At 42.8% G+C, this 20,389-nt stretch overlaps 1 protein-coding gene across 3 annotated transcripts in view; it reads right to left on the bottom strand.

The window, feature by feature from the left end:
- IL1RAP (interleukin 1 receptor accessory protein) overlaps positions 1 to 20,389 on the bottom strand; it is a 332,383-nt gene that overhangs the window by 85,718 nt on the left and 226,276 nt on the right. For all 3 annotated transcript variants that reach the window (XM_069727112.1, XM_069727114.1, XM_069727113.1), the window contains exons 3-4: positions 18,951 to 19,236; positions 15,564 to 15,753 (exon numbers count right to left, since the gene is read on the bottom strand). In XM_069727112.1, the coding sequence (XP_069583213.1) occupies positions 15,564 to 15,753; positions 18,951 to 19,236 (476 nt within the window). The remainder of the gene's footprint in view (positions 1 to 15,563; positions 15,754 to 18,950; positions 19,237 to 20,389) is intronic.

Raw genomic sequence — 20,389 nt, 5'->3', positions numbered from 1 at the left:
GTTCCAGTGTTGGATCTGAGCTACTGCATCTTTCCTTGGGCCTGCTGCTCTGCTAGATAAGTGCTTCTAGTTTGTTTTCTGTTTTTTCTGTCCAGCTTGCTATTAACTTTTGCTGGAAGCTCTGAGAAGCAAAGGGGTGCACCGCCGTGCTGTTAGTTCGGCACGGTGGGTCTTTTTGCCCCTTTGCGTGGTTTTCGTTTTAGGGTTTTTTGTAGACTGCATAGTTCTCTTTGCTATCCTCGCTCTGTCTAGAATATCGGGCCTCACTTTGCTGAATCTATTTCATTCCTACGTTTGTCTTTTCATCTTGCTAACAGTCATTATATGTGGGGGGCTGCCTATTCCTTTGGGGTATTTCTCTGAGGTAAGTCAGGCTTGTATTTCTATCTTCAGGCTAGTCAGCTCCTCAGGCAGTGCCGAGTTGCATAGGTAGTGATAGGCGCAATCCACTGCTGCTTATAGTTGTGTGAGGATAGATCAGGTACTGCAGTCTACAGAGATTCCACGTCTCAGAGCTCGTCCTATTGTTTTTGGTTATTGCCAGATCTCTGTATGTGCGCTGATTACTGCACGCTGTGTTGCCTGATTGCCAGCCATAACAGTACAAGGAGCCCCACCAATGATTCCCAATAGAGGGAAAAAAGAAATCCTGACATCATTTTTTTTCTTAGCTCTGTCTTCAGTCTTTTTTTTCCCCTAGACATTAGAGTGCTTCAGGACACAGCTGTGGACATGGATATTCAGGCTCTATGCTCCTCAATGGATAATCTCGTTGTAAATGTACAAAAGATTCAAGATACTATTGATCAGAAATCGATGCTAGAACCAAGAATTCCGATTCCTGATTTGTTTTTTGGTGACAGAACTAAGTTCCTGAGCTTCAGAAATAATTGTAAGCTATTTTTGGCCTTGAAACCTAATTCTTCTGGTAATCCTATTCAACAGGTTTTGATTATTATTTCTTTTTTGCGCGGCGACCCACAGGACTGGGCGTTTTCTCTTGCACCAGGAGATTCTGCATTGAGTAATGTTGATGCATTTTTCCAGGCGCTGGGATTGCTTTACGATGAGCCTAATTCAGTGGATCAGGCTGAGAAAAATCTGCTGGCTTTATGCCAGGGTCAGGATGATGTAGAAGTATATTGTCAGAAATTTAGGAAGTGGTCAGTACTCACTCTGTGGAATGAATCTGCACTAGCGGCTTTGTTCAGAAAGGGTCTCTCTGAAGCTCTTAACCCTCCGTCACATACAATATTCGGACTAACGAGTTCACATACAATGTGCCTGTCAGGCGCCTGCTGGAAAAATACCTATAATATCTAATGTTTGCAATTTCAGTGCTCTAAAAGTGATCAGTGACCTTCATAGGGATGTAATAATAGAGACTACACATAATCAGTTGCAAAAAAAAACATTTACTTAACATAAAACTAATAACTATGAAATACAAACTTTTCAAAACTCCCGCCAAATAGTTCCCAGTTCGACTCTCTCAAAAAAATGTACAAAGAAAATTTTTGAACACAAACTTAATTTTAAGGTACCTTAAGTACTATTAAAAACATATTCAATCAGAAGTAGATGCTGAGGTTTCCCCAGAAAAGTCACACTTGCAGAGCAAATAGTAAGAATTACACACCATTTTTGCATGTGTCAGGCAAATTGCTTTATGACATTTGAGACATTCATAATTTGAAAGCCTTCTGGTTCCGCTTTCCGTTTGGCAGGTGGTGCATCTCCTCCTTTTGTGAGGTGGTGCAGATGGTGACTTTTCACCATCATCTTCTGGGCGGAACCTTTTGAGCTGAACTTGAAGGCGAGAGGGGATACCGATTGTTTTCACGCTTCTCCTGCGTAGCTCTCCAAGTACTAGTTCATGGGCCAATTTTTTCAGATACAATCGTCTACGGAGTGGTTCAAGCTTGTTTTCAAGATAAATTACTTGTGAATTTATACCACCCAAATTCAACATAGCAAAAAATATGACCATTGGCCAGCGTTTTATGTTTCTGCTGACGTTGAAAGTGGAGCACATCTGATCTGCTGTATCCACACCCCCTTTGGTGGCATTGTAAAATGTAATTATCTCCGGGTTTTTTTCTGCCCCAGTCCCAGGATCGATGGCAGCATCATCATGAAGTGTTGATAGAAGAAGTACGATTTTTTTGGCATGTGGTACATAGGAAACTAAAGCCTTTCCATTATGGAATGCAAACATACTGCTGTACTGCTGTCTCTCTTTCACACTTACAAACTGTGGCGGCAATTCCCTTTTGTTTTTTCTTACAGTTCCCACATATGACAGCTTCTGAATTTTCAGATAATCAATCAGATCACAACTTGTAAACCAATTGTCAGCTGTAATATTGCGACCCGATCCAAATAAGGGTTCAGCCAGTCTTTTTACAACATCAATGGGTTTGTTGCTCACACAGTAAGGACCTTCTGGTTGTTTTCCTGCATAAACTTCCAGGTTGTAAGTGTAGGTCTTACTGGCATCAACAAGGGCATAAATTTTTATTCCATATTTGTTTGGCTTTGATGGAATATATTGACGAAAGGCACATCTACCACGAAAACCAGGGAGCATTTCGTCAATAGTGAGATTCTCTCCAGGGTAATAACTTTGTTTACAGTTTACAACAAATCTTTGAAATATATCACGAATTGGAGCAAGTCGGTCATGTGTTTTGCGTTCGGTTCGGGTAGTTCTGTCGTCAAACCGAAGGCAACGAATTAGAATCTTGAATCTGTTTATGGACATAACAAGGCTAAATTTTTCAACTCCATCCCCATCTTTACCCCAAAGTTCCTCCAAACTTTGTCTATTTGCCCTATAAGCTCCTGCAAGGTACAGTAATCCAAAAAAAGCACGCAGTTCTATTTCATCTGTGGGCTTGATGGTTCTGTTGCAGATGTACTTGTCCTTTATAATGTCTATATATTGGTTGGTATATGTGACAATAGAGTCCAGAATGTCATCTGTAAATATACTGTTCCAGCATTCAACTGCAGTTTTTGCATTACGTGCAGTTCCTATTACTGCAGGAAGGTGAGTAATAATGTTTAAAGGTTCCCTACATTTTTTCCGGGAATGGCTTCTTGTTCCATTTAGTATTTTTATCTTTTCCAATATAATATGATCTAACTTCTTCATCCTCACCACTGTCACCATCTTGCTCTGTTTCAGAATCCAGGACACATTCTTCCACCTCATCATGAGAATCAATCTCACTTTCCTCTCCTAAATCCTCATTCAGTGTGAGGTCTCTATCATCTAACAGCATGTTTGTTACTTCCTCAACATCAAGTTGTTTGGATAAATTGTACATTTTCCTCTCCATTTCAGCAGATAATCTGAAGCAAGAGAAGGAATATGTTAGGGAACTACTGTATATGCCTGAGCAGCACACTTTCTTTTATAAAATCTCCCTTATTTCTATGAAATATCCTCACATTTTGTGCTATACATTCATAAAACAAGCTAAATAAACTATTGTGATGAATAAAAACATAAAATACCAACCTTACTGAATGTGAAGTATTCACATACAATGAGCCTGAGAGATCTGTGCAGCTATATCCTCTCCCCTGAAGCTCTGAAATCCAACTGTGATATCAGGTTTCACAGACCTTCAAGAGACAGGAGACTACCTGGAGGGAGGGGGTTTCCTCACAATCTGGTGAGGAAGGAGAAATGAAAGTAAAAGAGAAGCGCCTGTCAGATCAGTTGTATGTGACGGAGGGTTAAGGATGTAATGGTGGGATTTCCTGTGCCTGCTGGTTTGAATGAGTCTATGTCCTTGGCCATTCAGATCGGTCGTCGCTTGCGCGAGCGTAAATCTGTGCACCATTTGGCGGTATTGTCTGAGAGTAAACCTGAGCCTATGCAGTGCGACAGGACTATGACTAAAGTAGAACGGCAAGAACACAGACGTCTGAACAGACTGTGTTTCTATTGTGGTGATTCTACTCATGCTATTTCTAATTGTCCTAAACGCACTAGGCGGTTCGATAGCTCTGCCGTTATTGGTACTGTACAGTCCAAATTCCTTTTGTCCATTACCTTAATGTGCTCTTTGTCATCGTATTCTGTCATGGCGTTTGTGGATTCAGGCGCTGCCCTGAATCTGATGGATTTGGATTATGCTAAACGTTGTGGATTTTTCTTGGCGCCTTTGCGGTGTCCTATTCCGTTGAGAGGAATTGATGCTACACCTTTGGCCAAGAATAAGCCTCAGTACTGGGCCCAGCTGACCATGTGCATGGCTCCTGCACATCAGGAAGTTATTCGCTTTCTGGTACTGCATAATTTGCATGATGTGGTCGTGTTGGGGTTGCCATGGCTACAAACCCATAATCCAGTATTGGATTGGAACTCTATGTCGGTAACCAGCTGGGGTTGTCAGGGAGTACATGGTGATGTTCCATTTTTGTCTATTTCGTCATCCATTCCTTCTGACATCCCAGAGTTCTTGTCGGACTTTCAGGATGTATTTGAAGAGTCCAAGTCTGATGCCCTACCTCCGCATAGGAATTGTGATTGTGCTATCGATTTGATTCCTGGTAGTAAATTCCCTAAGGGTCGTTTATTTAATTTGTCCGTACCTGAACACACCGCTATGCGCAGTTATGTGAGGGAGTCCCTGGAGAAGGGACATATTCGCCCATCGTCGTCACCATTGGGAGCAGGGTTCTTTTTTGTAGCCAAGAAGGATGGTTCGCTAAGACCGTGTATTGATTACCGCCTTCTTAATAAGATCACTGTTAAGTTTCAGTATCCCTTGCCATTGATTTCTGACTTGTTTGCTCGGATTAAGGGGGCTAGTTGGTTTACTAAGATTGATCTTCGTGGTGCGTATAATCTGGTGAGAATCAGGCAGGGAGATGAATGGAAAACGGCATTTAATACGCCCGAGGGTCATTTTGAGTATCTGGTGATGCCGTTCGGACTTGCCAATGCTCCATCTGTTTTTCAGTCTTTTATGCATGACATTTTCCGTGAGTATCTGGATAAATTCTTGATTGTTTACTTGGATGACATTTTGATCTTCTCAGATGATTGGGAGTCTCATGTGAAGCAAGTCAGAATGGTTTTCCAGGTACTGCGTGCTAATTCCTTGTTCGTGAAGGGATCAAAGTGTCTCTTCGGTGTGCAGAAAGTTTCATTTTTGGGGTTCATCTTTTCCCCTTCTACTATCGAGATGGATCCGGTTAAGGTTCAGGCCATCCAGGATTGGACTCAGCCGACATCTCTAAAAAGTCTGCAGAAATTCCTGGGCTTTGCTAATTTTTATCGTCGCTTCATCTGTAATTTTTCTAGCATTGCCAGACCATTGACCGATTTGACCAAGAAGGGTGCTGATTTGGTTAATTGGTCTTCTGCTGCCGTGGAAGCTTTTCAGGAGTTGAAGCGTCGTTTTTGCTGTGCCCCTGTGTTGTGTCAACCTGATGTTTCTCTTCCGTTCCAGGTCGAGGTTGATGCTTCTGAGATTGGTGCAGGGGCGGTTTTGTCACAGAGAGGTTCTGGTTGCTCAGTGTTCAAACCATGTGCTTTCTTTTCCAGGAAATTTTCTGCTGCTGAGCGTAATTATGATGTGGGCAACCGAGAGTTGCTGGCCATGAAGTGGGCATTCGAGGAGTGGCGTCATTGGCTTGAGGGTGCTAAGCATCGCGTGGTGGTTTTGACTGATCATAAGAACCTTACTTATCTTGAGTCTGCCAAGCGCTTGAATCCTAGACAGGCCCGTTGGTCGTTATTTTTTGCTCGTTTTGATTTTGTGATTTCATACCTTCCGGGCTCTAAAAATGTGAAGGCGGATGCTCTGTCTAGGAGTTTTGTGCCCGACTCTCCGGGGTTATCTGAGTCGGCGAGTATCCTCAAGGAAGGAGTCATTGTGTCTGCCATCTCCCCTGATTTGCGGAGAGTGTTGCAGAAATTTCAGGCTAATAAACCTGATCGTTGTCCGGCCGAGAAACTGTTCGTCCCTGATAGGTGGACTAGTAAAGTTATCTCTGAACTTCATTGTTCGGTGCTGGCCGGTCATCCAGGAATCTTTGGTACCAGGGAGTTGGTTGCTAGATCCTTCTGGTGGCCGTCTCTGTCACGGGATGTGCGTGCTTTTGTGCAGTCCTGTGGAATTTGTGCTAGGGCTAAGCCCTGCTGTTCACGTGCCAGTGGGTTGCTTTTGCCCTTGCCGGTCCCGAAGAGGCCTTGGACACATATTTCGATGGATTTCATTTCTGACCTTCCCGTTTCTCAAAAAATGTCGGTCATTTGGGTGGTCTGTGATCGCTTTTCTAAAATTGTCCATCTGGTGCCCTTGGTTAAATTGCCTTCCTCCTCTGATTTGGTGCCTTTGTTCTTCCAGCATGTGGTTCGTTTACATGGCATTCCTGAGAATATTGTTTCTGACAGAGGTTCCCAGTTTGTCTCGAGGTTCTGGCGAGCCTTTTGTGGTAGGATGGGCATTGACCTATCTTTCTCCTCGGCCTTCCATCCTCAGACTAATGGCCAGACCGAACGAACCAATCAGACCTTGGAAACATATCTGAGATGTTTTGTTTCCGCTGACCAGGATGATTGGGTGTCATTTTTGCCGTTGGCTGAGTTCGCCCTTAATAATCGGGCCAGCTCGGCTACCTTGGTCTCTCCATTTTTCTGCAATTCTGGGTTCCATCCTCGTTTCTCTTCAGGACAGGTTGAGTCTTCGGACTGTCCTGGTGTGGATTCTGTGGTGGACAGGTTGCAGCAGATCTGGACTCAGGTAGTGGACAATTTGACCTTGTCCCAGGAGAAGGCTCAGCTTTTCGCTAATCGCAGACGCCGTGTGGGACCCCGACTTCGTGTTGGGGATCTGGTTTGGTTATCTTCTCGTCATATTCCTATGAAGGTTTCCTCTCCTAAATTTAAACCTCGTTTTATTGGTCCGTATAGGATTTCTGAGATTCTCAATCCGGTGTCTTTTCGTCTGACCCTCCCAGACTCCTTTTCCATACATAATGTATTCCATAGGTCGTTGTTGAGGAGATACGTGGCACCTATGGTTCCATCTGTGGAGCCTCCTGCCCCTGTTTTGGTGGAGGGGGAATTGGAGTATATTGTGGAGAAGATTTTGGATTCTCGTGTCTCTAGACGGAAACTCCAGTATCTGGTCAAATGGAAGGGTTATGCTCAGGAAGATAATTCCTGGGCTTTTGCCTCTGATGTCCATGCCCCAGATCTTGTTCGTGCCTTTCATGTGGCTCATCCTGGTCGGCCTGGGGGTTCTGGTGAGGGTTCGGTGACCCCTCCTCAAGGGGGGGGTACTGTTGTGAATTCTGTGGCTGAGTTCACTTCTGTGGTCACAAGTGGTATTGCAGTCTCTGGGCTTCCTCCCTCAGGTGTTTTGGTGAGCTCGTTGGCTGCCTTGCTATTTAGCTCCACCTGAGTCTGTCTTCCTTGCTCCTTGTCAATGTTCCAGTGTTGGATCTGAGCTACTGCATCTTTCCTTGGGCCTGCTGCTCTGCTAGATAAGTGCTTCTAGTTTGTTTTCTGTTTTTTCTGTCCAGCTTGCTATTAACTTTTGCTGGAAGCTCTGAGAAGCAAAGGGGTGCACCGCCGTGCTGTTAGTTCGGCACGGTGGGTCTTTTTGCCCCTTTGCGTGGTTTTCGTTTTAGGGTTTTTTGTAGACTGCATAGTTCTCTTTGCTATCCTCGCTCTGTCTAGAATATCAGGCCTCACTTTGCTGAATCTATTTCATTCCTACGTTTGTCTTTTCATCTTGCTAACAGTCATTATATGTGGGGGGCTGCCTATTCCTTTGGGGTATTTCTCTGAGGTAAGTCAGGCTTGTATTTCTATCTTCAGGCTAGTCAGCTCCTCAGGCAGTGCCGAGTTGCATAGGTAGTGATAGGCGCAATCCACTGCTGCTTATAGTTGTGTGAGGATAGATCAGGTACTGCAGTCTACAGAGATTCCACGTCTCAGAGCTCGTCCTATTGTTTTTGGTTATTGCCAGATCTCTGTATGTGCGCTGATTACTGCACGCTGTGTTGCCTGATTGCCAGCCATAACAGTACAAGGAGCCCCACCAATGATTCCCAATAGAGGGAAAAAAGAAATCCTGACATCATTTTTTTTTCTTAGCTCTGTCTTCAGTCTTTTTTTTCCCCTAGACATTAGAGTGCTTCAGGACACAGCTGTGGACATGGATATTCAGGCTCTGTGCTCCTCAATGGATAATCTCGTTGTAAATGTACAAAAGATTCAAGATACTATTGATCAGAAATCGATGCTAGAACCAAGAATTCCGATTCCTGATTTGTTTTTTGGTGACAGAACTAAGTTCCTGAGCTTCAGAAATAATTGTAAGCTATTTTTGGCCTTGAAACCTAATTCTTCTGGTAATCCTATTCAACAGGTTTTGATTATTATTTCTTTTTTGCGCGGCGACCCACAGGACTGGGCGTTTTCTCTTGCACCAGGAGATTCTGCATTGAGTAATGTTGATGCATTTTTCCAGGCGCTGGGATTGCTTTACGATGAGCCTAATTCAGTGGATCAGGCTGAGAAAAATCTGCTGGCTTTATGCCAGGGTCAGGATGATGTAGAAGTATATTGTCAGAAATTTAGGAAGTGGTCAGTACTCACTCTGTGGAATGAATCTGCACTAGCGGCTTTGTTCAGAAAGGGTCTCTCTGAAGCTCTTAAGGATGTAATGGTGGGATTTCCTGTGCCTGCTGGTTTGAATGAGTCTATGTCCTTGGCCATTCAGATCGGTCGTCGCTTGCGCGAGCGTAAATCTGTGCACCATCTGGCGGTATTGTCTGAGAGTAAACCTGAGCCTATGCAGTGCGACAGGACTATGACTAAAGTAGAACGGCAAGAACACAGACGTCTGAACAGACTGTGTTTCTATTGTGGTGATTCTACTCATGCTATTTCTAATTGTCCTAAACGCACTAGGCGGTTCGATAGCTCTGCCGTTATTGGTACTGTACAGTCCAAATTCCTTTTGTCCATTACCTTAATGTGCCCGAGTTGCATAGGTAGTGATAGGCGCAATCCACTGCTGCTTATAGTTGTGTGAGGATAGATCAGGTACTGCAGTCTATAGAGATTCCACGTCTCAGAGCTCGTCCTATTGTTTTTGGTTATTGCCAGATCTCTGTATGTGCGCTGATTACTGCACGCTGTGTTGCCTGATTGCCAGCCATAACACTCGTCCCGCCAAGTCTCAGGTGTATGACTTGTTACAGTTGGTGGAGGAATGGCTCCAGCCTGAGACTTTGACCCTGGCCCAGATGGTAGAAAGGGTGGTCGACCAGCTGGTGAGGGCTCTGCCGGCCACCCTGCAGTGTTGGGTGGGGAAAGGGGACCTGGATACACTGGACCAGCTGATAAGTTGTATTGAGCGGTATACAACCACTCAGGACTTTGTACAGGAGCATGGGCAAAGTCCACAAGCCACTGCTGGGGCTAATCGAGACCAAGCCTGTGATGAGGGGTAACCTGAAGTAAGGGTGACAAAAGTTCTGTTTCCCCTAAAGCGGCTCCAAGGTGTAGTAGTGCCGCGGCGATTAAGTGTTGGAAGGGCTGAGGGCCCGGACATGTGGGTGTCAACTGCCCCCTGGTGTCTGAGCCAATGGACTGTAGGTATGATCGCCGGGTGTCTATGTATGCCCAACCAGTCTGTACCACCACTACAGGAACTGCCGGCAGCGAACTGCGTCTGTGCCAGGTACTCGTAAACAGGTACCAAACAGTGGCTCTCCTGGACTGGGGGAGCATAGTGACTTTGGTCCATGGGTCCCTTGTTGCCGGTAACAAACCCAAAGGACGGAATGTGGAGATGATGGGTATCCATGGGGAAATCCGCGAGTAACCGACCGTGGAGGTTTTTTTTCCACATCATGTGGGGACATTAAACATGTTGTGGGAGTGGTGAATACCCTTCCATATGGGGCTGTGTTGGGAAGAGACTTGCCCCTGTTCTGGTCCCTGTGGGAGACCAGGGTCAACCCTCTCAAGGCAAATGTTGTTCCGGGCATAGAGCTTTAGGATCCCAAGTCAGGGATACCTGCCATAGGGGTCGCCAACCTAGAGACAGAGTGTAAATCCGATAGATTCCCCCTAGAGGTATAGGCAGGAGAGGCTGAGAATGTTGTTCTGGGCACAGAATCCGAAGATCCTGAGTCAGGGATACCTGCCATAGGGGTCACCATCCTAGGGACAGAGTGTAACCCTGATAGGTTCCCACTAGATGTAGTGGCAAGACAGGTCGTGGAGACCCCACCAAACCCCAAGCTGGAAATATTCCCTGGTAAGTTTGGGACAGCTCAGTTCCAGGGTCCCATGCAGAAAAAACGCACGTATAAAAATAAAGCCTGGAGGAATCGGGAATGTATGGCCGCGGATGCAACTAGGGAAGTACGCACGGAGAACCCTTTGGCACCAGCCAAGGAGATTTTATATATACATATATACAGTCATATGACTGTCATATGAAATTGTTTCTAAATTGACATTTTTGTGGAAAAAAAGTTACCGTAAATGTTCATTTTTTTCCTTCCACATTTTAAAAATATCATGCGAAGCACCTGAAAGATTAAAAAACTTCTAGAATGTGCTTTTGAGCACCTTGAGGGGGGCAGTTTTTAAAATGGTGTCACTTAGGTGTATTTTCTGTATTATAGACAGTCACTTCAAATGTAATATGGTCCCTAAAAAACGGTTTTGTAAATTTTGTTGAAAAAAATAAGAAAATTGCTGGTAAAGTTTTAACCCTTATAACTTCCTAACTAAAAAAAATAGTTTTCAAAAAGCTGTGCTGATGTAATCTGGCATATGGGAAATGTTATTTATTAACTATTTTGTGTTACATAACACTCTGGTTTAAGGGCATAAAAAGTAAAAGCTTGAAAATTGCTACATTTTCTAAATTTTTGCCAAATTTCCTTTTTTATTCCACAAATAAACGCAAGTCATATCAAAGAAATTTACCACTATCATAAAGTACAATATGTCATGGAAAAAAATAAATAAATAAAAAAATCGCAGCATCACTGGGGTCCAATGAAGTGTTCCAGAATTATTACCACATAAAGTGACTAGTCAAATGTAAAAAAAAATTGGCTTGGTCGTGAAGGTGCCAACAGCCTTGTGGGGGGTGGGGGGTAAAGGGGTTAAAGCCTCATTTACATGTCAGATTTTTTTGTTTCGGTCTATGTTTTGCAGGTACTTTTAAGCCAAAATTACATATACATATGCTATACTGACCAAAAATACTTGTGAAAATATAAGTATACTCTCTTTGAATTTTATTGTTTTATCAGGACATAGTAAATAAAAACATCTGAGCCTTAGAAGGTCTTAAAATTAGTCAAAAACAACTTCTGGTGAATAACACATAATTACATCATGTCACTATTTACTTTACAAAAATTAGGCCAAAAAATGGAAGCAGTGTGTAAAATTCAAAAGACCCTTACTGCTTTCATAGGAATTAAAAGGGTAAGTAGAAGCCAGGTGATGATAATCAAATGCTCTAGGCTAATTGTTCATCAGCAACAATGACTATCTCTACAATAGGAGACGTTTTGGCAGTTTGATGGTCAGAAGCATTCAATCGTATGCTAACACAATGCCAAGGAAGGATGACATAAGAAATGATCTTAGAAAAGCAATTGTTGCTGCCCTTCAATATGGAAAGGTTTATAAAGCCAATTCCTAACAATTTAGAATTCATTATTCTACAATGAAAAAGATTATTCACAGGTAGAAAACAATCAAGATGTTTTGCATCTGAACAAACCAAAAGACCTCTGGAACAACTATCTATTGGAAACACGAGACCAAAGTGCAGATGTTTGACCATAATGATAAGAAAACCAAATGTAGCACATCAGCGCAAACATCTTATACCAACTTTCAAGCACTGTGTTCGAGAAGATGATTTAGCCTATTTTTGAAGTCACAGGACCCAGGCGCTTTACAGTGATTGAGTCAATCGAGAAACTTCTCTATATAAGAAAGTATTTTTACCATCATGAGAGAAAGTTTTGAGGCGGACACAAATTTTTACTATTGTAACCAATGAGACTGATACAGTCATCATTGCTTCGTGTCAAAAGGGCTTTACAGGAAAGGAAATTGTTGCTTGTAAGATCACCTCTAAAGGTACCTTCACACTCAGCGACGCTGCAGCGATACCGACAACGATGTTGATCGCTGCAGCGTCGCTGTTTGGTCGCTGGAGAGCTGTCACACAGACAGCTCTCCAGCGACCAATGATGCCGGTAACCAGGGTAAACATCGGGTTACTAAGCGCAGGGCCGCGCTTAGTAACCCGATGTTTACCCTGGTTACCAGCGTAAAAGTAAAAAAAACAAACACTACATACTCACTTTCCGCTGTCTGTCCTCGGCGCTGTGCTTCTCTGGTCTGGCTGTGAGCACAGCGGCCGGAAAGCAGAGCGGTGACGTCACCGCTGTGCTTTACGGCTGGCCGGCGCTCACAGCCAGTGCAGAGAAGCACAGCGCCGAGGACAGACAGCGGAAGGTAAGTATGTAGTGTTTGTTTTTTTTTACTTTTACGCTGGTAACCAGGGTAAACATCGGGTTACTAAGCACGGCCCTGCGCTTAGTAACCCGATGTTTACCCTGGTTACCAGTGAAGACATCGCTGAATCGGCCTCACACACGCCGATTCAGTGATGTCTGCAGGAGGTCCAGCGACCAAATAAAGTGCTGGACTTTCTGCAGCGACCAACGATATCACAGCAGGATCCTTATCGCTGCTGCCTGTCAAACTGAACGATATCGCTAGCCAGGACGCTGCAACGTCACGGATCGCTAGCGATATCGTTCAGTGTGACAGTACCTTTAGTCAACCATTTGTCAGATCATCAAGAACTTTAAAGAGAAAGATTAAATCGAGATAAGACTTCAGAGCATCCGAAAAAGTCCATCAAGTGCCAGGGCCATCTCCTAAATAGGATTCAGCTATTGGATCGGTTCAACACTAGTACAGAGTTTGTGCAGGAATGACAAGAGGCAAGTGTTGATGCTTCTGCATGCACAGTGAGGCAAAAGATTTTGGAGGCGGGCCTGGTGTCAAGAAACCACTTCTCTTCACGAAAAACCATCAGGACAGGCTAATGTTTTGCAGGTAGTACAGTGACTGGACTGAAGAAAAGCAACTTTCTCTGAAGAAACCTTTCAGTCAGTTTGGAATATCTGGAAGAATGACTGCCTGGAGAAGAAAAGGTGAGGGCTACCATAAGTCCTGTGTAATGCCAACAGTAACATATTCTGAGATCATTCAAGTGTGGGGTTGCTTTTATCCAAGATGTCGGCTGACTTACAATTTTGCTAAAATACTGCCATGAATAAAGAACTGTATTTAAACATCTTCCATCCACAACTTCTTTTAATGATGCAGAAGCCATTTGATAGTGGACAATGCTTTTTCCAGCATGATGGAGAACCATTTTACAATGAAATGTGATAAGTGGCTCAGTAAACAAAATATTGAAATTTTGGGTCCTTGACCAGGAAACCCACAAAATCTAAATCCCATTGAGAACCTGAGTTAATCTTCAAAACGTGGATGGATAAACTGAAATAAAAATTGAGATTAATGCCAAGCATCAATAAGACAAGAACACATCAGTCAGAAATTTGGCCCAGAAACTAATATACAGCATCCCAGGGTGCATTGCAGAAGTCTTGAAATATAAATGTCACCTCAGTAAATACTGACTCTTTGCATACATTTGATGAATTTGTCAATAAAAGTTTAAAAAGGCATGAATTGCTATCAATTGTACTTCAGTAACCAGAGAAACATCTGACTAAAAGATATAAAAGCTAAAGCATGGTCGAAACTGGGTAGTGCAACAGGACAATGGTCCCATGCACATGAATAAAGCTACATCAGAAAGGCTCAAAAGAAAATAATCAAGATCTTGCAATGCTGTGATGGGATCTTAGGAGAGCTACGCATAATCGAACGCCCTCAAACCTCAGTGAGCCTAGAGGAGCCTTACCTTACTTCCTGCAGATATAGAGTTAGTACCATGGGTATACAGTGCCTAAAACTAAGTTTTAATTTTTGTGTGACTGTTCTCTCTCGAGTCACTGATGCGATGCTTGTGTGTGTAGCCCATGCTGTCAATTAAAGTGCTATTTATCTGTAGAATAATGGAAAACCACACCGCTGCATAAGCTTGTGGTTGCATGATGTCACAGACCTGGCATTGTATTAATTTTAACTTGGTTTATCAGGGGTTAATCTTACTGGGGGCTCAGCAACAGCTTAAATGAGTTTGTGTTGTTTGATTGGTCATTTTCTCTCCACAGAGCAGGTCTGTTATGACTGGGCCAGAGAAAGGGCGCCAACATGTAAGCGATACAATCCTGTCAGGATTGCAGACCAACTGAAGAATTCTTTAAGTTCCCGCCCGCCCTCCCTGAATTTTATTATTTTTATTATTTTATACTGTCGAGGTCCTTTATTAGTGAGAATAAGTCGCCTATCTAAGGTGGACAAGCTTATGGTTTGTTATTGGTTACAGGAAAAAAAAAAATCGCCCAGTAATCTGGGCGGATTGGTTCTGGTATTTTATTAAATTGATTATTTAATTAATGATTATTTATCCCATTTATGGATTTATGAAATTAAACTCATACTGATATTATCTGGTAATCTCTTAATAAGGGCACCTCGGCCAATTTTTGACACCACAGCAGTTGTCCTGTGTCTTATTTCCTATTAGAGTTAAGTGGGGTTGGTGCAATAGGTCTTGTGTCATCATGCTAGAACTGCGGGTAGATAGGGTTTCTGGATCCATGGGCAGCATATAAAGGGCACCGGCTATACGATTTCAGCTAGGTGTTTGACTGTGAATAGCAACTAGGAGGGGGATGCAAGGAAGACAAGTTGTATAGGTGGTTCCCTGCCGACTTCTCCCCGCCTGCTCCCCTGGAGTGACAGGTCTCTCCCTATACACTCATGAAGATAGCGACCTGTCACTGTAGAGCAGTGTGCGGGGAGAAGCCGACAGGGATCTGCCTGTCCGACTAGTCTTCCGTGCAGCTCGGTCCCTGGCAGACTTTAACGTTTTTTTGTTGTTTTTTTTCCTCAGAAACATCGCAGCGTTTCACAGTCAAACATACCTGGCTGAAATCACGCTGCCGGTGGTTGGGACAGCATGTATCAGCTGTTAGGTTCCCTGTAACGAAATGTGATGGGTGCTATCCGTATTGTGCTTAGTGATTAATATTTGGAGCGCATACTGTATCATACATATCATATCGGCTCCAGATAATAACAGTGATTTTATCGCGGGACTTGGAGCACAGCAGGGGCTTTTGATGTGTTCTCTACAGTGAGAACTCTTACTCGCCAAATTGAAATACATTTTGCAAAAAGACTTATTACAAAGCCCCAAAACATATCATTTGGAAACATAACGTGCAGCGTAGTAATAGAGCACACTGTCTGAATACTAAACCTGCTGAGTAAATGAGCAGGACTGCTATGAGCAACAATGTATACGGTAGAAGAGTAGTGTACTTACCATGTACCAGTTCACAATGGGAGTGACATCTGATTGGTAATAGCCCTCCGTGTCTGGACAGGTCAATGATCTGTTTTCTTCCAAAGGAAAAGTGACTGCTTCTGCTGCCTTGTCAATGCTAACACAAGAATCTGGGTCTTTTTTCAGCACTTCTAATGGAAAGGCAATTTTGAGGCAAAATGTGGTATTCCTTGGAGCCAAAAAAAAAAAACAAAACAAAATGCCACATTAGGTTTAAGAGGATTCCAGACCGGTATACAGCTCTTTTCGCTTTAAGCTGGAACAATAGAACACCGTTTAATAAAGTTTATCGGCTACGGTATAAAAGCAATTCTTTTCCCAAAAGGTACCTTGAAGATTAAAAACGGAATATCAAATCAATAAAAGCTCAACAAGCTTATCAAATAGCAATAACAATTCCCTTTATTGAATTTGCTGAAAGTTTGTAATCTTGAAACTATGTCAAAACCAACATTATAGGTCACTCAAGGGATTGAGAACAGCAAACTGGTTTTAGGAAGGTGTGCGAGTGCGTGAGGTATGGTTCCCTACTGGAGTCGGAACGGAGAAAATAGGCCGTCAACATTCAGGGTAAAAAAAATAAAGTACAGACAAGAATGATGCTAAAAACATATTTCCAAGAAAGCCGTTGTGCTCACTCTAGAGGTCAATAAAGTGAAGAACTTAACACAATTTTAATGACACTAAACTGACTTGTTTCACCATAAAATGTGCCGCAGCCAGTCCCTCGGTCACGCTTGGTGTCTATCTGTGTGCTGCACATAACCACATGATTGGCGTCTGTATCACCAACTGTCGGCTCAGTGACAATTAACTCTCAGGAATCACACTGCAGTCAAAGTACTTGACTGTTCGTGTTGAACAGCGTCGGTGAAGAATTCAGTGACCTGACAGATGTACAGTTTCATTATTTTCTGTGGTTGATGGATGTTTAGTTATGATTGAAGTATGGCACTTGGCTAACCAGGAAAACAACGTTTTTTCTAATGAGCATCACTACAAGTGCGAATAGATGGTGCCGCTCGATAAAAAGACAGTTTCTATGGGCTCTTAACACACAATAACAAAGTGGAAGCTGCGCAGTTTCTGGTACTTTGGAAAGAACGCACAAACCTAAATAGGAACACATAATCCTTGTAAAAGGAAAGTATGACCTGATACCGGCCAACGAGTCAAACCTGATGCTCATATGCCGAATGAGAAAACTAATCTCTTGTTCCTGTTACATTTTTATGTGAATATACAAAAAAACAACATGCAGGAATGGGAGGAGAACGAAGAGTAAAAATTGAGAAGTTGGAGGGACCCCATAATAACAACAACCTACCAGTCCTTAACCAAACATGTCAGCAAAACTGTATCCCACCACAAACATGCATCAATAGTCTATGATAGAACTAAAAATTGATGGAAACTTCAAGAAAAACACAAGAAAGGGAATATCAGTATTAAGAAGGGGGGATGGTGAGGTATTCACCAAGTGACAAATGGATCTTTTACTATTTTATGGCATTACAGACCATCTTCTGTATTAGGTACGATACGATACGATACACTTTATTGATCCCGTGGGAAATTATGGTATCACAGCAGCACGACTTAAATCATAAAAAACAAAGGAATTACATAGTTGACATGACAGTTTTAGGTATTAGACTATTTCACTGCACTGCTTGATTGAGAGCAGCATCGCTCAGAATTTTTCATGGAAAATGACCTACGCATTCTATACCGGCATGGGACGATGGGTCCATGTTTGTGAGGGGATGTACAGACAGGCTTTAAGGTCTCAAGGTGGAGCAAACGATTGTACATAGTATTTAAGCTGGCAAGGTATAAGTAAATCACCAAGGACATAGATCTGAACCCTTGATGACCACAAAACGGTCAGATAAATGAGGGCAGAGGGGGCAGGAATGTCAGTAAGTTTCTGCTGCCTCAGCTGAGAGAAGCATAGTGTAGGGAAAGAAACCCTGATTCCAATGAAGCAGAGCTGAGAAAGCTAACCTCTCCCACACCAAGCTTTATATATACAGAGTCTATGAACAGTGAGCTGCTTATCACGGGAGGGGGGTGGTAGGGGGTTGTGGCCGAGAGCGCCCAGATGCCAGACAGTCACAGCAATGTTAACCTTCGTCCAGCTGACTAGGTACAATTGTAACTATTCTGTTTTAAAATTGCAATAATTTTTTTTCGAAAAGCCATAGAGGGCTGAAATTTCGTGACATCTCTGCAGTTTTGGTCCAGAATATATTGGCCAAATATCACAGTGGAGGTATATATGAAGGTACAATTGTACCTCTGCAGCCTGTTAACGTTGTAAAATTATGCAGCCTGACAAAGGTTAATCACCAGGTGATAAAACCTTCAGTGTAAGTAAACAACAAGTTTACACACAGCCTGACATGTGCCACATCCTTGAATACAGTATTTTAATAACTACATCATTCTCTTCTCAGATGAGGTAGGAAATACCTGCTGAAAGATTCCCTTTAATCTGCTGAATTTTGATAGACTCAAGGCTCATGCATTTAATATTATTTTTCAATGTTTTAGCTTATTATTGTTTTTCTTCTGAAAACCACTCTGGCAGCTGTCATATTGGAGACACATACATTCTTCCTGAATTTTCTGTAGAGACAGCAGGATATGTGAGCACTATAGCAGGTGCTCTGATTGGAATGAATGGACCAAGCTAACACAAAGTCATAGAGTGACAATTGTATGCAGCCAAAAACCTTCTGATAGGCTATGCCACTAATGCCTCAGCAGTACAACGGTATATACATCATTTAATTATCTTATAGGTACAATGCTGTAGAGCAGGGGTCCTTTCTTACCTTAAAAAGGGTTGTCCAGTCCAAGTCGATAACTCTGCTGTTACTCTGTGACTGTAAACTTATGACTTCTATCAGTGCATGCACTGTGCGCTGCGGGGATTCACCGGTTTCTGACCCAGGACCGGAGGGTATGTGCCCTGCTCCTTTATAGGCAGCACCTACGGGTTCTCACCTTGCCCCCACTCAGTGTTTAGGGGGTGCTTGATGCAAGAATGACAAATCCAGCTTTAAGAAACCCTCTAACTGGCAGTATCATGCTTCCTCCAGCCTAAACTATTATCTATTACCCCAGCACCCAGTATATGAGCACATAGATCTGCTCTTCTTTGCAGGGCTACTTCCAAAAGTCACCATCTGTACACTTGCTCTTCATAGCTATTGGCTAGACCTGATCGTAGTGCACCAAGCCAGCCGCGAGACACCTTGTATAGAGCATCTTCTACTGAAAACCTAATCTGCACTCCAAGTTTAGAAAAGAAAAAAAAACAATACATTCTTCAAAAATATAGAAAGAATAACTACTTACCTTAACATACAGGTATAATTTCCTGTATCATTGAGAAGAACTGGCCGAAACCATAGTATGTCCTTATCTTTGCTGATTCTGTTATCCGGAAGCCGGATATTTATTGGCTCCTCTAGGTCTTTCCCTTTGCCAGTCCAATACCACATTAAGGTGAGACCCGCCGAGTGTGCTGTACTATAATTATGCTTTAGGTAGTCCTCAAACAGAGGGCATCTGATGCGCACAGGTTCTCCGTCATAAGCCTGGGTCAGCTTCCTAGTGTCTTCTCCCCAATCATCACATCGCTCTAAAAGACAGAGAAAGGAGTTCATCATAGATATCATTACAGGTGACATGGCACAGATATCTTAACATTCTTCTAGACAAAGACAGAAGCCCAAATGGCTCAAGTGGTCAATTACCCCTAACCTAGAAACTGTATCATGGCTGAGTACTGAGTGTTCAATGTTACCAGGCATTTCCATCTAATCTTATAGCAGCATAATGTAAAGATGGAGACCCGATTCCAGCAATGGGCCACTTAGTGTAGTTGTGATAATATCACTGTTTTATTAGCAGGAGATTATCACTGCAGGACTAGTAAACATGCTGCCAGGTAGTCAAGTATATTCATTAGCTCTCTGTAACCCCACCCCCACCACTGATTGGCTGCTTTCTGTGTACTCTGCACATGGGCAGAAAGCGGCCAATCAGTGGTGGGGGCGGGGTTACACAGAGCTCAACATTCAGATCTGCAATAGATAAAGCAGGGATAGTAGAGTGATATCAAGCAGCCAAGTAAGTGACATCACTGGAATCAGTCTCTGGCCCTACATTATGCTGCTCTCAGATGAGGCACAAAAACCTTTTGATAGAGTCCTTGTAAATCATCATATATTTGATTTTCTCCAATATTCCACCTTAATAAGGATGAGTGTTTGAAATGGAAACAGTTATGAGAGTCCTCGAGGCAATCCCCATGTGTGTGAGAAATAGATGTGTGCAGAATGAGAAAAACAAAACCGCATTCTATGTATTGTAGATGTAACACAGACCATGTAACACCACTGTAAAGTGTAAATCCAATACAACCTGTGGAACTGACGGTGATGCAGCAGAGCAGGCTGTTACTTACACTACGGCCTGTAGGTGTCACTATTCTTTTGCATATTACTTCTAAACTAAGCCTTTGTATAAACTAAAACCAGAAAAACTAAATCTGGAGTTTTTGTAATGCAGAGGAGCGATACCAACAAGTACAAAACTCTGCACTCATTAGAAAGATGAATTCCAACAAACTTCATTTACACAAACTATTTAAAACCAGATTTGAAATACACAACCATTATGGATTCTCTCAAATTATAAAAGTAACAGAACATCTGGATCTCTGTGTATCTAGACAGTAATTGCGCTAGCAACCAGCATCTGATAGCGCAATTATATCAGTTACCATAGTA

This window comes from Ranitomeya imitator, chromosome 5, assembly GCF_032444005.1.
Source record: "Ranitomeya imitator isolate aRanImi1 chromosome 5, aRanImi1.pri, whole genome shotgun sequence".
NCBI lineage: Eukaryota > Metazoa > Chordata > Amphibia > Anura > Dendrobatidae > Ranitomeya > Ranitomeya imitator.
The sequence above is the reverse complement of the archived record's forward strand: the minus strand, read 5'-3'. Positions and strand labels throughout refer to the sequence as shown.